Genomic DNA, 17,729 nt, shown 5'->3' with positions numbered 1-17,729 from the left:
TTAGAAATTGTTTCTATTGTTTGCATACATAATGCAGGAAAGCACTTTTCTTTCAATGACCTCACCTACACTGTTTTGGTACTTGGATTGTTTCTTGCATTGAGCCATTGCAATATCCCAAGGTTAGTCTCTACCATTCAACCATGGAGGATTCAAAGAAATCAGAATTAAGGGGTACAATGACCAATGTTAAATGAGAACAGAAGTCTTTATTGTTGGTAATGCATTTCCTTCATGGGTTCCCCTGAGACTTGCAGATAGTATACACATAAACATCTCAGCTGTGTCCTTTCTATTGCAAGACACATTAGAGAAGACTGAAGGATTTTCTTAATCTTTTAAAATCGACATGAATAAGTTAGGTTATATTCTATCTGCTAAAACTGTCACAAAACATACTTTTATGTAGGTAAAGCAAACTCCTTTGATGGTACTTACCAATGCAATTACTTTATCACTTACAATCCTTTTATCTATGTTGAAAAGCTTCCCTGAAATTTTAGATTATTCTGAATTTATTCAACACAGGAGATTTCCATAAACTTATAATTATTTTCTCATTAGAAATAATGAGTTTTGATTCTACTGTATCACTCCTTCTTGTGGAGTAGTTCATAAGAAGAAAAATTTTGTAGTTTATTTTATGGATAATTGTCAGTTTACTATGCATGTGGGGTAGGTATAATTTTCAGGGACTTAGATGTTATAGTCTAAATTTGTAGCAAACCAAAAACCAAGTCAGTCAATTTTATTATAACCCTATATTATTTGTGACATGTTCCTATTACAGGGATCAAAGTCAAAATGATGTGATAAATTTCTTCTTGCTTTGATGTTGAGTCAAAAGCTGCTTCATTTAAGTTTCAGTTTTTTCATCTAGAAACCTGAAATAAAAGAATGTAAGATTAACTTTCATATTGTGTTAGAAAATAAAAAAACCCCACTTGCTTTGAGAGATATTTTGCCCTCTGTAATCTTCAGACACAACTTAAAGATTTAAAATACTTAAATTCATATGGTATTTAAAAGGAAATATGTGATTTTTTTTAGAAGAACCAGTATTTTGGTGTTAACTTATCAAGTGCTGAATGAAACTACTTTTGTATTTAGAGACAGAGTAAACTCAGTATCTGGCCAGTTCTGCGGCTCACTTGGCCAATCCTCTGCCTGTGGCGCCGGCACACCGGGTTCTAGTCCTGGTTGGGGTGCCAGATTCTGTCCCGGTTGCTCCTCTTCCAGTCCAGATCTGTGCTGTGACCCGGGAAGGCAGTGGAAGATGGCCCAAGTGCTTGGACCCTGCATCCGCATGGGAGACCAGGAGAAGCACCTGGCTCCTGCCTTTGGATCAAGCGCGATGCCCTGGCTGCAGCACACCGGCCGTAGCGGCCATTTGGGGGGTGAACCAACGGAAAAGAAGACCTTTCTCTCTCTTTCTCTCTCTCTCTCTCTCTCTGTCTAACTCTGCCTGTCAAAAAAAAAAAAAAAAACCAAAAAAACAAACAAAAAAAACAAAACAAACGAACAAAAAAAAACCACCTCAGTATCTTGTACAAAGTAGGTGTTAGTAGAAAATACCTGTTGAATTCTTCCAAATATTCTGTGTTTTGAATTTCACTTTCTTCTGTGGATCTTCTAGACTCTCCTAAAGAAAAAAGATATTTAAATTTAATGGACAATAGGCATAAGTGATAGTGGGAATCCCATTTCAGGGTATCCATGTGATAAGGGTGTATGTATCATCTGGCTGATTGTATGATCCAAACATGGCCACAACAATGTCTCACACTTCAAATGTTCCTCTTCAGCATGACCCTGTCAGCCCCCAACCCCTAAGGAAAAAGTAGAATCTTATTTATCTCCTCCTCAAATTGGGCTAGGCTTTGAGCTCTTTTGCTATCAACAGAATGTGCAGGAAGGGACTCCAGGATATTCAAGGGAAGATCAGCAATGGGTATGCAGCCTCCACCTGATGTCCTTAGCATGCTTGTTTTGCAGGACACAGGTCACTGGATAAGAAGTCCTAGAACCCTGGGACTTCCATGCTGGAGAAGCCATAGATGCATATGCTAATAGATGGTACCAATCTTGCAGCCATCCTCACCAAGGGTGCAATCTGTAAGTGAAGCTGTCTTTGATCTTCTAACCATCCCGTCAGATGAGTACCACTTGCTGACCTCAGTTGATGCTCTTCCTGAATTCCTAACCCACAAAATTCTTGTGATTTAATAAAATGGCAAATGGAAAGGCCAACTTCTGGGGTAAGATGACTTGTTCAAACAACTCAGGAGGAAAGTTATATACTTTTCTTGGAAGGGAGGAGAGAACTTCCACTTTGCTTCTGGCCCTGTCTAAACACCAACAGATTGTGGACTCAAAAGGCTTCCATAGTCTTGGCAGCTCTTGGCAAGAGCCTCGGGTGATCACTGACATCGTAAATAATCAACAACAGGAGTCACTGTAGGACCTCTGTCCTTAATGAGTTGTACTATGAGAATTAACTGTAAAACTTGTTTTCATACAGTACTTTATACTTTATGTGTCTGTGAGGATGCAAATTGTGGAAATCTTAGTATAGAGTTGGTCTTCTGAATACAGAGTTAATTAAAAACAAATGTTAATGAAGAATGGGATGGGAGAGGGAGTAGGAGGTGGGATGGGAAGTCAGGTATGAGGGGGGTGAACTGCTATATTCCTAAAGCTGTACCTATGAGATTTGTATTCATTAAATAAAAGTTTTCTAAAAAAAAGTTGAAAAGGCAAATAAATAAATAAATAAAAAGAATATCAGCAGGAAGTCAGGGACCAGGTTTTTGGTTCTGATTTTGCCACTAATGAGCTGCTTAATTTTGGACCAATAGTTTAACTTCTCTGGGTCTCAGTATTCTGCTTTATAAAATGAAAGGGTTGTGGTAAACAAGGTTTTTCTCAGCTCCAAAATTCTATGAAAACCTTAATTGGAAAGGTTTAAAAATGGAACAAAATAAATTGAAATGGTTATTGTATCATGTAATACTGAAAAAAAGGAAAGTTACAGAGCAATGTATATACCCAAATAATGAAGTCAAATAGAGAAAGTTTATATATTTAAACAGACATGTTAATTTGATACTTAACTTTCATATCTAACCTTTTTCTTTTTTTATTTGGGGTTTGTGTGTGTTGGAGGGAGACGGATCAAGCGCTCATCTACTGGTTCACAGTTCCCCTTCCAAATGCCCTCAATGACTGGGGCTGGGCCAGTTTGAAGCCAGGAGCCGGAAGCTCAGTACGGGTCTCCCATATGTGTAACTGGGATCCAAGTACCTGAGCTATCACAGGCTGCTTCCAATGGTGCAAATTAGCAGGAAGCTGGAATTGGGAGTGGCACGAGGACTCACACCCAGGTACTCTACTATGATTTGTGGGCATCTTCACTGTTAGGTCAACCCCTGAACCTTTATTTTGACTTGAATCCACTGGGACCACAATAAGATGCTCTGTATCTCATAATGACAGGCCCCAGCATTCAAGCCAACTCTTCCAATTTCCTGAGTTTTATTTTTCATAAGGTTCTAGTTATTTCCTATTATGTTCCCATTTCCCATACACTGCAACTCTGGAAACATCTCCACTGTATCCTTTGGAATTTTTGATCCACTATTGGCAAAATACTCTGCTTTCTGAAATTTTTAAACTTTTCTTTCTGTGACAGAAATCGGTCTCTCCTCGAAGGGAAAAACCAGCCCACGAGCTCTTTGTGTTTGTGTTTCTCTCTGCCTTCTCACTACCGGACCTGGAGATGCTAAGTGACCTCTTCCTCTCTTTTGCTCTTTCTGGACAGTCACCCTCTCTGTTTCCCAGCATCACACTGTACAACCAATCATTGGTCACCACTCTTTCTTTGATTCTATAATTTGCCCGTCATCACTGCTGCTTTCTCAATCTAGAAATCTCAACGTGCATGCAGGTTATTGCGCCCCTAAGTCTCAATTCCTTGAGCTCCTATTCTTTCAGTTTGTTCCTTCACCTGCCATTTATTTCCCTAGACACAGATCTTGTCATTGCCAGTTGCCACTGCAAGCTGCCCTCAATCTGTTGCTTGCATTTGATTACTTGACTGTCTCCTTTTATTTTCCAGATCTCTCTCTAGGGCTCCAACTCTAGCATTCCTGCCACCTCATTGTGAGCTCCTATCCTTCCACTTCTTTGTTGTTCTTTCTTATTCTGAAGTCTCTTTCTCTCTTCATAGAATTTAAATTCCATAATCACTCACTCCCTTGCAAATAGCTTAGACTTTACTTTTCTTCACTTTGTCATGCTCACTTGATAAAGCTGTAACCCCAGTTAAATCCAACTGTCTGCCTGTTCCTTTCCTGCAACATACAGCTCAATGTGGCTGGAGAAAATACACAAGAGGCTGAGAAGCCTCACTTTCAATTTCATGGCTACGCACATTAGGTGGACCCTTAATGCTTTAAGGCCATCCTGTTAAACACCCCTTTTCCCTTCATTCTTCCACTCTGCTAGATATCTTTTATTTTTTCTCAAACCTTAAACTCTCTAAATGAATCGTTATTCTCAGCTGATGACTTATTCTCTAATTTCATAGAGAAAATGAATACAGCAGGAGGGGACAGGTGTTTGGTGCAGATGTTTGATCTGTAGGACTTCAAGGAAGCTGGAAGACCAGGACCAACACCACTCCAACAAGAGAACCCAGAACCAGTGAAAAGCTGGTATGTGATATTTGCTTATATAGTCTGGCATTTCAATAGAAACTGAAACTTCTCTGTCATTAATGGTAAAGACATTCTCATGTGGAAGATTCTCTCAAGCAGGCAACAAAGGATATTATTTACATCATCATGTGGCCTACACTGCATTGAAACAATGGAATAAGCCAGGAAATGCTGAATTGCCACAAAGCTATTGTCTTCTTCCTTTATTTGTAAACCATGACCATGGTATGAAATACAGTATTATATATAAATGAGATTTTTAAAAATGTCTGTAGAAGAGTATGAATTGATGTGAAGGAGATACTACCTACTAGTTTTTCGACTGGAAAGGTGAATGCATTTTTTTTAAGTTTTGATGTGCAAAAACATTTTTAGTGGCTTTATTTTAGAAAAGGGTAAATAATAACTCATACATAAAGGTTGTGTCAGAGTTTATAGACTAGACCTCTGGTAATGGATTCAACCTTTTCACAACAAATCAAAAGTATTGGTATATGCTCACATGAATATACAGTGGTCATTACCTTAAATTTAAAACTCGCTATAAGCAGCAAATACATAGAGCAGAATATGAGGGCTGTATTGTATCAGTGTGGTCTGCAGAGAATTTCTCCATATGGTTTTTGCCTTGTTGAAATATAGGTTGCAGTTCAAAGCTAAAGGGATTACTTTTGAATAGTCATCACAGAGGTTGATTACATTCGTATATCATATTTAGCTGGACCCTGCAGGCTATTATTCCATTAGCTATGCTGCTCCTGCCATTGTCAAAAAGTTGATCACCTCGTGTTAAAAGACTGTGATTTCTTTTGGCCTTATCAAAATGACTCAAAAGGTTTGTTAAAAAATAAAACTCAGATAACGTTTTATGAAACTGATTCAGAGAAACTACTAGGTATGAAAATGTTCATATCTTGTGGGTGATCTTAGCACTCTGCCATTATTGATGATGAGAGGATATTTTGCTTTTGTGTTTCAGCACATTCTGCTTAAAGTCATAGATTCAATTTTAGTAGAACTGATACTTCTTTCTCACTGATGGTAATGTCTCAGAAACGGATTTCTGAAAAAAAGTACAAAAATCTCTCCTTTCTCCAACAGATATTTCAAACATATAACATTGATGCCACGGAAGGAAGCCTATCTATGATGGCCTAATTACAATATGATTTTACCAGACCACCTGTAAAAGAGAACAGAGATTTGTTTTGAGGAAACATGTATATATGAAGACAGTTTGTCATTCACACTTAATAACCAGAAGATAACTTCCAATAAATAGACGGAAATGTTTAACTCCTAATTCTTTAGACAATGGTTGTGTAGTTTAATTCATGTGATTGCAGCAGTTGAAGAACTTCAATGAGTTATACATGTATTTTTGTAAAACCTGTATCCCATTACCAGTATACAGCATATTCAGATAAGCTTGACTTTTTTCTATTTTATTATGAATAAGCCATAAATAAGTAATGAAAATTCCTCTTTGAAAAACATATTGTTAATTATAAGTTTATTATTCGAAATAACATCCAAAAATTTCATTAGAAATTAGGTGATTTTGAAGGTATCTCAGTTGAACAGCTAGTCCTTGAATTGTGTTCCTAGAGTGGTGATGGACAGGCACATTCTCTGGTATACTCTTTGGCATGGTCTTCCTTGTAGCTGATGGGGTGGGGTGGGAAGGCTGGTCAGGGGTACAGGCTGAGATTCCAGAACATAGCCACACACTAATTTTGCCTCATTAGCACTGTTCACTAATCAACTGAACTTTTCAAGAAGTGGAAGTTTCCTAGTATTTCTCATACTTGCTTGCCTTCAGCCACTCCAGTTGATACTTACAACAGAAGAGTATCAATTGTGAGGAAACAGATGGCACACTCAACTGTGATTGTGAAAAGACTTGAATGAAGGGATGATGAAGAGATAAGAGGGGCTGGAGCTGTGGTGCGGCAGGTTAATGCCCTGGCCTGAAGCGCCGGCATCCCATATGGGCGCCGGTTTGAGACCCGGCTGCTCCACTTCTAATCCAGCTCTCTGCTATGGCCTGGGAAAGCAATAGAAAATGGCACAAGTCCTTGGGCCCCTGCACCCATGTGGGAAACCTGGAAGAAGCTCCTGGCTCCTGGCTTCGGGTCGGCACAGCTCCGGCCATTGCAGCCAACTGGGGAGTGAACCATTGGATGGAAGACCTCTCTCTCTCTTTCTCTCCCTCTCCCTCTCCTTCTCCCTCTCCCTCTCTCTCTCTCTCTCTGCTTCTCCTCTCTCTGTGGAACTCTGACTTTCAAATAAATAAATAAATAAATCTTTTAAAAAAGAGATGAGGACAGGTTGAGGAACAAGCAAGAGATGCAGAGGCACCCAGGAACTAGTCATGGATACAGTGCCACTTTCGTCTCTGGGGCTGAAGGGCAAGGATGAACAGATGGTGCCATTGCATCCTGAGTGAGAGATAGGGATTTATAAAAGGGATCACCCAACAGAATCTAGACGAAGCCAATGTAGAGTGCCACAGCTGTGAGAGCTGAGGTGAGGTCAAGGGCAGGGGAATCATAGCCTAACTCCCTTCACCTTCTTCATCCCTTTAGTTAGAGCCTAATCTGAGAGCCAGAAGTCAAGTGAGCCTGAGTTGTAGGCTTACCTGGGACACAGAATAGAGAAGCTGGAGAACTGCTCATGTGTGTGTGTATGTGTGTGTGTGTAGGGGGTAGCAACCAGCATAAAGTAATCACAATATGCAAATGTTATCTTTTGGCAAAAGTTTAGAATGTGAAGCATGACTTAATGTCCACATATTTGATTTTGGCTTGATTTGGTGCTTTTTTTTCTTCCATTTTCTCTGTGACCCCTTTTCTCTCATCTCTCCCTCCCTCCTTTCTTCCTCTCTTCTCTTCCTCCTCCTCTTCTGCCTTCCTTCCTTCTCTCCCCTTTTCCTTCCTTCCATCTCTTGTTTCTTTCTTCTTTTGGTAATATTGGTTTGCCATTCATGGCCCTTCTCATTGTACAGTGGGGTAAAAATTTATTGAACCGAAGCTAGAGATTATAGAGTTAATTTCACTGTATCAAAAAATGAATTTCCTTGGTAATCTCTTCCTAATTTTTGTTAACAAAAAATTAATCTGTTTTGCATTTTCAAGTAGATATCATAATGTAGTATTTCTATATCTGATGAATATAATAATAAAGATGCCAATAAAAATATTTATTTACTTATTTGAAAGGTGGAGTTACAGAGAGGTAGAGGCAGAGGCAGAGAGAGAGAGAGAGATCTCCTAGCTACTGATTCACTCCCCAAATGGCTGCAACAGCCTGAGCTGAGCTGCTCCAAAGTCAGGAGCCAGGAGCTTCTTCTGGGTCTCCCATGAGGGTGCAGGGGCCCAAGGACTTGGGCCATCTTCTACTGCTTTCCCAGGCCATAGCAGAGAGCTGGATTGGAAGTGGAGCAACCAGGACTTGAACCAGCATCCATATGGGATGCTGGCACTGCAGGTGGCAGCTTTACCTGCTATGCCACAGCCACTGGCCCCTGACATGTGTTCTAATTCAGGTCTGGTATATAGTAATTCTCTTTCCAATGTTTGTGTTAATATATGAAACTTATTAAAATTTGTACAAGAATCTGAAGTATATTCTTATACAGAGGTATATTATCTTAAACAGATGGAATTAAAGTAGATCTGGATGGAGCCCTGAGATGTAATATTGGCATAAAATTACACTGGGTTTCTTTTTCTGGGTGTCTAAGCTTTAATGAGAGTACCAGATTCATGTCTATTTATCTGTTCAGATGCTAAGTATTTTCTCAAGATAGTAAGTGTAATGTTTATGTCCCCAGATAATTCTTTTGATTTCACCCTTTGTTGCTACATTTCAAATCATACATTTTTTCCTGGCCAAGATAGAATAATGGAGATCAGATTACCTTTTTTTCCTAAAACAACTTCCTTCCCATAAACCCAGAAATAATGCATACATCAATGATTTCGAAGACACTGTACACCAGACAACAAAATTTAGTGGTTCCGGAGAGATAAGAAATTGTACAATCCTTACACTAGCTCCAGCTTCCCTCCTTATATTTCCAGGCCATGGTTCCAAGAAGGAGAACCCAGGAGGAAATTAGCAGTCTCTGAGGTGAGGAAATGGAGCAGAGATCCTGGGGAGACCAAGGCAATCAGAGCTTGCAACTAGTGGACTGAGTGTTTTGTACCCCACACCCAAATTCATATGCTGAAGCCTAATCTCCAATGTGATGGCTGTCAAAGGCAAGGCCTTGGCAAAGTCTTCATTTCATGAGGGTGGAACCTGGTAAAGTCTTCATTAATGAGGGTGGAAGCCTCGCAAGAGATGATCTATTTCTTCCGTGTGAAGACACAACAAATAGGAGTTCATTTGCAAACCAAAAGATGTTGACTAGCACCCTGGTCTACGACTTCCTAACCTCCAGAACTGTGAGAAATAACGATGTCATATTTAAGTCACCTAGTCTATGGTGATTTGCATAGGTAATACAACAGACCGAGCAGACTGAGACAAGTGTGCTGGAGAGGAGAGAGGCAGACCACAAGGTCCTGCCAATCTGTACAGGTCAATCTCAAGTATTTGGTCAAGTTCAGATCAGAGCATCTATGTAAGGAAACTACCTAATAAAGGAAATACCAAAATTCCCACGAGTGAACAATACACGGTGTCCACAGAAGGCCGAGAGTACCACCTGTTATCATGTCAATCTCAAGTATTTGGTCAAGTTCAGATCAGAGCATCTGTGTAAGGAAACTACCTAATAAAGGAAATACCAAAATTCTCACAAGTGAACAATACACAGTGTCCACAGAAGGCCGAGAGTACCACCTGTTATCATTAGCCATACTGGAAAATTTCTTAATTCACAGGAATTGGGTAGAAGGGTCAAACCTCACAGGTGATTTATAGACTGAACTAGGCTCAGAGCCTCACTAACAGATAATAAAAGCAAGACCTGAAAGGATCTATTTCCATTTGACTTTACTGCATTTCAAAAGCAAGCTCAAGGGTACCTATGGAAACACAGAACTATTCAGCATCAAAACAAAACAAAACAAAACCAGGTAAAATTCAGTGTCTGGCATCTAATAAAAATTATAAAACATGCAAGAAACCATTAGGAGGACAAAAATCATTCAAAATGGACCCAGAACTGACACAGTTGTTACAATTAGGAATAAAGATATTAAAATAATTACTGTAACTGTATTTTAGACATTAAGAATGCTTAGTAGAGACATGAAAAGCAAAAACGTACGATTTAGAAGATGAAGTAGTGGATACTACTCAAAATAAAATGAAGAAAAAGAGTTAAAAATATGAACAGATTTGAGCTGCAGCACACCTTTAAGAAACAATACAGCAGTTCCTCCTTGTCCAAGGGAGACACATTCCAAGACTCCCAAGGATGCCTGAAGCTGTGGCTGGTATTCCCAAACCCTACATATAGGAAGGGTCTCCAAATGTTTTATGGAAAAGGTTGGTGCTGTGGCACAGTGGGTTAAGCCACCACCTGTTTCACTGGCATCCCATATGAGCACCAGTTCAAATCCTGGCTGCTCCAGTTCTGATCCAGCTCCTTGCTAATGGGCCTGGAAGGCAATAGAAGATGGCCCAAGTACTTGGGCCCCTGCCACCCATGGGAGATGTGCATTGGACTTCCAGGATCCTGGCTTTGGCCTGGTGCAGCCCTGGCCCTGTGGCTCATTGGAGAGTGAAACAGCAGCTGGAAGATCTCTCTCTCTCCCTCTCTCTCTCTCTCTCGCAAACACATAAATACATCTTTATAAAATATGGAAAATGTATATTTTGAAAACAACTATGGTTGTATTTCATTTTTTTGCACTAACATAAACATCTTTTAATTCCATATTTAGGTACCAAGTGCCAAATGGGTGGGTAGCACACATGGATATGCTGGACAAAGGGATGTATTCACATTCTGGGTTTGATGGAGTGGGACAGGTGCAAGATTTTATCACACTACTCAGAAGAGCAAGCATTTAAAATTTATAAATTATTTATTTTTGGGATTTTCTACTTAATATTTTTGGACCACAGTTGACTGTGGGTAACTGAAATCTCAGAAAGCAAAGGTGTGGATAAGGAGGGGCTACTGCCTCATACATGTTATTGGAGTTCTGGAAGGAGATGGAGTGCGGGTGAATTGTGCTTCTTTTTTCCCTAATGCAATTACTGCTGAAAAATTTCCTTAATAGATGAACTCCATAATTCCATAGATAAACCAGGATCATCCAACCCAGGCTTAGGAAATGTGGAGTACTGTAAGAAAAAGAAAAAAGCTTAAAAACAATCTCCATCAAACTGAGAACTCTAAATATCTTGCAAAAAGGAAGGCAAAAGCAAAGACTTTCCAGGTGGTCAAAGGATGAAGCTATTCATCAGCAGTAGACCTGCCCTACAGGAACTGACCCAGTCCTCAGGGAGAAGGAAATGATGCCAGATGAAATCTTGAAATACGCGGAGGAACAAAAAACATCAAGTGCAAAGTATACAGGAAAGATAAAATATTTTAAATTATGAAATTTCTCTAAATGAAATGGCACTGTTTAAACAAAAACAGAAATAATAGAGTGTGGGACTTGTAAAACATGTGCATTACATAATAACATTTTGATCAACAATGGACTATATATGACAGTTGTCTGGTATGATTACATCACCTAGTAACATCATAGCTGTCTTAGTTTGAATAAATACACTCATTGATGCTTGCACAATGACAAAATTGCCCAACAACACATTTCTCACAACATGACACCATCATTAAGCAACTCGTGGCTGTATACGTACAAGTAAAATGTATGACTACAATAGTGCAAAGGTTGGAAGGGGGAGAAATGGAAGTATGTTATCATAACATTGTATGTTGAATGATCTAAGACTTCCTGAAGCTAGACTAATAAATGAAAGATGCACAGTGGTCATTACTTTTGTTTTTTTGCATCTTAGTTTATACTTTTCACTTGAACTTTTGCTTAAAAAGAAATGAATGGGTCTATTTAAAACAATATAATGAGAAAATAAAATTTTAAATAAATAGCATTTTCCAAATGACCTATGTGTTTGCTAAAGTATGGTCCCCAAACCAGCAGCATCAGCATTACCTGAAACTTGTTAAAAATGCAGAATTTCAGGCTCCTCTTCAGACCCAGTAAATCAAAATCTGCATTTTAACAGGATCTCACAGTGATTCATTAGCTCATTAAAGCTTCAGAACAGTTGTTTTATATAACCTTACTCTTATTTATACTGAACTGTTTAAGGTAGGAGCAAGAGAGCACGCTCCATCAGGGAGATGTAGTGGCTGCTTCTCTTTCATTCAGTTGCAACCTTCAGATCATAAATAAAAATAAAATTTGTTTCTATGGATTGGGCATGTGTTTTGGACTAGGGAATGTGGTTAGTACTTCATTCAAACCTCCCAACCACCCTATGCTCTAGGTATTACTCCTGTTGCAAAGAGAGGAAACTAAATGTTGGAGAGATGAACTTGCTCAGTATCACAGAGCTGCTCATTGGTTCATTAGAGATTCAAACCCAGGTTAGTTTGATGTTAAGCCCAGGCTCAGAGCTTCTCAATTTGAATTCAGAAAAAGGGAGGGGAGGAACAAGAAAGCCTCTCAGACACGTATATTGTGTTAGGCTTGGAGAGGTTGATTTATTTGACTCTGTGGCAAGAACTGCTGTGGCAAACCTATTTAGTTCTTAATCGTTGTTTCTCTATTTAATTTCTTGTCTTTTAGAGACTCTTTCTAATGCAGCAGTTTTAAAAAAAATAGCTACATACCCCAGGGATCTCCCTGCAAACCACTAATCTGACATGTAGGGCATGACAACTGAGCTTGGACTGGTGAGAAATCTAATCCAGGGTTTCCATCATGCAAGTTGTTGCCTTTATTTCATTATACTTTGGCTGGACCCCTAATGGATTCAGCTTCATAAAGTCAGAAAAAGAGGAAAAGAAAGCAATTTATTCATGTTTTCATTGGCGCTCACTGCAGACATGAAATTTCTCTAAAAATGCAAATCGTTTGGTGCCACACAAGTGAAACTCAGTAGCTAAAGCTCTTAGAGGAAAATGCTTTCCCAGGGCTAATGTTTTTTATGCCCAGTGATTGAATAAATCGATCCATTTATTACAACATCTTCACTTAAGTTTTTTTTTTATCCCTAGATGAATGTATCTAAGGGTACTCGAAGACTTTTCTTTATCACTGAGAAAATTGATTACACTTGTTAATTTGGCCATTAATCCTAGATGTATCAAAATAAATACCATAAACAAGTGTAGAAGAAATCAATGTAGATCTGGTCAATATCAAATTGATCAAAAAAGGATTTAGTAAGACTCCAAGATGTAAAATACTAATGTTCAGACTAAGCCCTTACTTATGTAATATGACATTAGACAAGCTCAGTATAAACCTGGAAGAAACTATTTCTGAAAACAGAAATGGTGCACTTTTGTTGTATTAAAGAAAAATCCCCAGAAGGCCTACCTATCCAAGGTATTTAATGTGAACATTCATTTTTAAAAGATTTCTTGTCTTTGGTTCAGCCATTCTTGTTAATTCATGGGGCACCATATCACAGCTGTTTTTTATGTTACATAAAGCAAAAATTACACTTAACAACTGTAAGGTTAGTCATAAAAAATAGATAAAACAACACTCTTAAAAGCCAAGTTATCACAAGAAAAGGCTATCAGTCATTCTTTTTTAGAGAAGGTGAGGACAATGAGAAATAAAAATCATACACAAAGACTCCTGAAATGCCACTTAGACTGGCTCTGTGCCATTACGACATGTGTTTAGTAGAACTCAAGTAGCAAACCAAGCGCTCAGCGGACACTCTTTTGGCTAAATGTATTTTTAAATTTAACTTGTATGACAATGAATGAGACGGAGATTCACTCTAGTTCACTCTCAGAATGTCACAAATTTTAAACTGTTTTTTTCCAGTAGTGGATATAGTTTATTTTGAATATATGCTGTGCCAGTTACAAATCCCTATTTGTGATGAATTAAACAGATACTCATTGAGTCCTTACTAGGTGAAAACACATATGTGGGATAGGTGCTAGGGTACAGCTTATAGCAGTATTCAAGTATGGTCTTTCAGAAAGGAAATTTTAATGTCCAGTTTTTATGAAAAATTTCATAGAGGGCACAGGGTTTCAAAGACAAATATTGACTTTAATAGAATACATGTAAATACTTGTCTCTAGAAAAAATAGCTTGCTGAGTTTTTCACAGTTGGACTCAAATTGTTTGACAGCAAGATTTGTGGGTCATAAATTTAAGAAACAACGTGTGCATATTCTATAATTATGTATGTTCATATATATGCATACTTTTGTTCATTTTCAAATGGCAGAGAGAAGGAGAGAGGGTGAGCACTCCTATCTGTGGATTCACTCCTGAAATGCTCATAATGGCTGGGGCTGAAGCCAGGAACAGGGAACTCAATTTCCCACTTGGGTGGCAAGGATCCAATTATCTGAGACATCACTTACTTGTTGGCTTCCAGGGTCTGCATTAGCAGGAAGGTGGAATTGGAAGATGGCACCAGGAATCGAATGGAGGTCCTCTGACATGGGACATGTTACCTTATTCAGGGTTGAGTGATACTTTTCCATTAAGATGGTACACAATATACACATTGTATTTGGAATGATGTGAAAGGGAATCTACTGTGTTATACATAGCACTGATGACTCTGAGACAGAGGTTCCTGCACTTTTTAAGAAACAATATATATTGCATATTATTCCTTTCTCTATCTCTAAATTGACTTTACTTTGTTGAGTAGTTTTGGGTTCACAAAAAAACTGCATGGAAGCCACAGAGAGTCCCCAAATAGCCCCCACCTCCACACATGTACAACCTCCTCTACTATGGATACAGGCAGCAAAGCAGTACTTATTTTAATAGAAAACTTTTATTTAATAAATATAAATTTCAAAAGTACAACTTTTGGATTATAGTGGTTCTTCCCTCCATAACCACCCTCCCACCCACAAATCATCCCATCTCCTACTTCCTCTCCCATCCCATTCTTCATTAGGATTCATTTTTAATTATCTTTATATACCGAAAATCAACTTAGTGTATACTAAGTATAAGTAAAGATTTTAACAGTCTGCACCCACACAGACACACAAAGTATAAAGTACTATTTGAAGACAGGTTTTAGCGTTAATTCTCATAGTACAGCACATTAAGGACAGAGGTCCTACATGGGGAGTAAGTGCACAGTGACTTCTGTTGTTGATTTAACAATTGACACTCTTACTTATGACGTCAGTAATCACCCGAGGCTCTTATCATGAGCTGCCAAGGCTAGGGAAACCTCTTGAGTTCACAAACTCTGACCTTATTTAGACAGGGCCATAGTCAAAGTGGAAGTTCTCTCCTCCCTTCAGGGAAGGGTACCTCCTTCTTTGATGGCCCCTTCTTTCCACCAGAGCAGTACATTTATTACAGTTGATGAACTTACACACACCATTACCACTCAAGGTCTGCAGTTTCCATCAGGATTCACTGTTGGTGTTGTACATTCATTGGGTTTTGACAAGCTTTGACACAGACCCACATCACAATATCGTACAGACTAGCTGCACTGTTCTAAAGTTTTTCTGTGTTCTGTCAATTCATCCCTCCCTTCCTCCTTCACAAGCCCTGGCAACCAATGACATCATTTTGGCTTTTCCAGAATGTCCAATAGCTGGAAGATAGCCTTTTCATGATGGCTTTTTTCACTTAGTAACATGCATTTCAGTTTCCTCAATGTCTTTTCATAACTTGATAGCTCATTTCTTTTTAGTGCTAAGTGATATTCCATTGTCTGGATGTGCCATGTGCCACAGTTCATTTATTCACCTATGAAGGATACCTGGTGGCTTGCAAGTTTTGGAAATTATGAATAAAGCTCTATAAACATCAGTGTGTACGTGTTTACTTGAACATAGGTTTCAATTCATTTGGGTAAATATCAAACAATATGATTTCTACATTGTATAGTAAGAGTATATTTAGTTTTGTAATGAATTGATAAACTTATCTTCTCATTATCTTGATAATTCTTTTTTAGTTACAACTAGAGTTACTTTATTCCTTAGTCACAGTGGAATAAGATTTCATGGGTGGATTTTCTATCACTTAACTAGTCATTAAGTGTTCTGTTGAACATTTAAGTTGTTTGCAATATTTTATTTTATTTTTAAATAAAGGTTTATTTTATTTGAAAGGCAGAGTAAGAGAGAGAGAGAGAGGAAGAGACAGAGACAAAGAGAAAGAGAAAGGGAGAGAGAGAGAGAGAGAGAGAGAGAGAGAGAGGATTGATCTTCCACCCATTGCTTCACTCCACAAATGGCTGCAACAGCCAGGACTGGGCCAGACTGAATCCAGGAACCAGGAGATTCTTCCTGGTCTACCACATGAGGGCAGGGACCCAAGGAATTGTGCTGTCTTCCACTGCTTTCCCAGGCACACTAGCAGGGATCTGGATCAGAAATGGAGCAGTCAGGACTCAAATCGGTACCCATATGGGATGCCAGTGCTATAGGCGGTGCCTTAACCCACTATGCCACAGCACTGGCCCCTGAAATATTTTATTATTATAATGCTGTAAATAAACCTTTATACATAGTTAAGGCATTCTTTGCTCATCTTTCTTTTTTCTTTATTTATTTTATTTAATAAATGTAAATTTACAAAGTACAACTTTGGCATTGTTGTGGCTTTTTCCCTTTAACCTCCCTCCCACCCACAGCCATCCCATCTCCCACTCCCTCTCCCATCCCACTCTTCATCAAGATTCATTTTCAATTATCTTTATGTGCAGAAGATCAACTTACAGTCTGAACTACTCCCCAGAGGTTATTAAGGTTCAATGCCTTGCTTTATCTAGCTCTGTCCTGAAACACTACCTCCTCTTGTCTACTCTACCTAAAACAGAATACTCCATTACATCATTCCCTGTCCACATGTGTTTTTTTTTTAATAATACGTTTTACTACCCAGTCATTTATGCTGTGTAGTTCCTCTCTAGTGAATAAACTCCAGTGGGGAAGTGACTTTGTTTTGTCTGCCTCTGTACCTTCCATGTCTCAGATAATGCCTGACATGTAGACATGCCTAATAAACAGTTCTTGAATGAATGAATGTGATAGTATCTGCTGAAGAAACATGGAATTATTGGGTCAAACCTTTGTACATTTAAAATTTTGATATTGCCAAAGTTTTTTCCCTAAGGGTTATATGTATTCTTTGGCTAGTAACTACTCATCAACAGATGTATTGCTTTATCTATCTTGCTGATCTAATAGCTCATAATTTACTTCCTATTCTTTCAGTTGACATTTCTCTTCTCATAATGTTCAGCATTTGCTTACATTAAAATATACTTTCCAGTTGCTCTTCATGTTTTCCTTTTTAAAGTTGGATAGCTGATGATTGGGCTAGGAGATCTTTATACATAAAAGAGATGCACCCTTTGTGAGATTTGCAGATTTTTTTCCAAGTTTGTTTTTAATCTTTATATGTGTTTATGGTATCTTTGGCCATGCGGAAATGTTTTATTTTTTTTTACAAAGATTTATTTATTTATTTGAAAGGCAGAGTTACAGAGAGGCAGAGGCAGAGGCAGAGGCAGAGAGAGACAGAGAGGACCAATCTTTTATCCACCAGTTCACTCCCCAGATGGTCACAAAGCCGGAGCTGAGCCAATCCCAAGCCAGGAGCCAGGAGTTTCTCCCAGGTTTCCCACATGGGTGCAGAGGCCTAAGCACTTGGGCCATCTTCTACTGCTTTCCCAGGCCATAGCAGAGAGCTGGATCAGAAGTGGAGCAGCAGGGACTTGAACCGGCGCCCATATGGGATGCTGGCACTGCTGGTAGTGGCTTTACCTGCTATGCCACAGAGCCAGCCCTGAAATGTTTTATTTTTATGAAGGTATGTTGTC

General features: G+C 38.8%; 1 protein-coding gene across 2 annotated transcripts in view; it reads right to left on the bottom strand.

Moving 5' to 3' along the window:
• Positions 1-734: 734 nt before the first annotated feature.
• Positions 735-17,729, bottom strand: part of TTC29 (tetratricopeptide repeat domain 29) — a 262,204-nt gene continuing 245,209 nt past the window's right edge. For both annotated transcript variants that reach the window (XM_008267377.5, XM_089302401.1), the window contains exons 11-12: positions 1,576-1,642; positions 735-884 (exon numbers count right to left, since the gene is read on the bottom strand). In XM_008267377.5, the coding sequence (XP_008265599.2) occupies positions 857-884; positions 1,576-1,642 (95 nt within the window). In that variant the 3' untranslated portion in view covers positions 735-856. The remainder of the gene's footprint in view (positions 885-1,575; positions 1,643-17,729) is intronic.

Source organism: Oryctolagus cuniculus, chromosome 8, assembly GCF_051225735.1.
Source record: "Oryctolagus cuniculus isolate XC-2025 breed Fujian yellow rabbit chromosome 8, ASM5122573v1, whole genome shotgun sequence".
Lineage (NCBI taxonomy): Eukaryota > Metazoa > Chordata > Mammalia > Lagomorpha > Leporidae > Oryctolagus > Oryctolagus cuniculus.
This window is presented reverse-complemented; position numbering and strand designations above follow the sequence as displayed.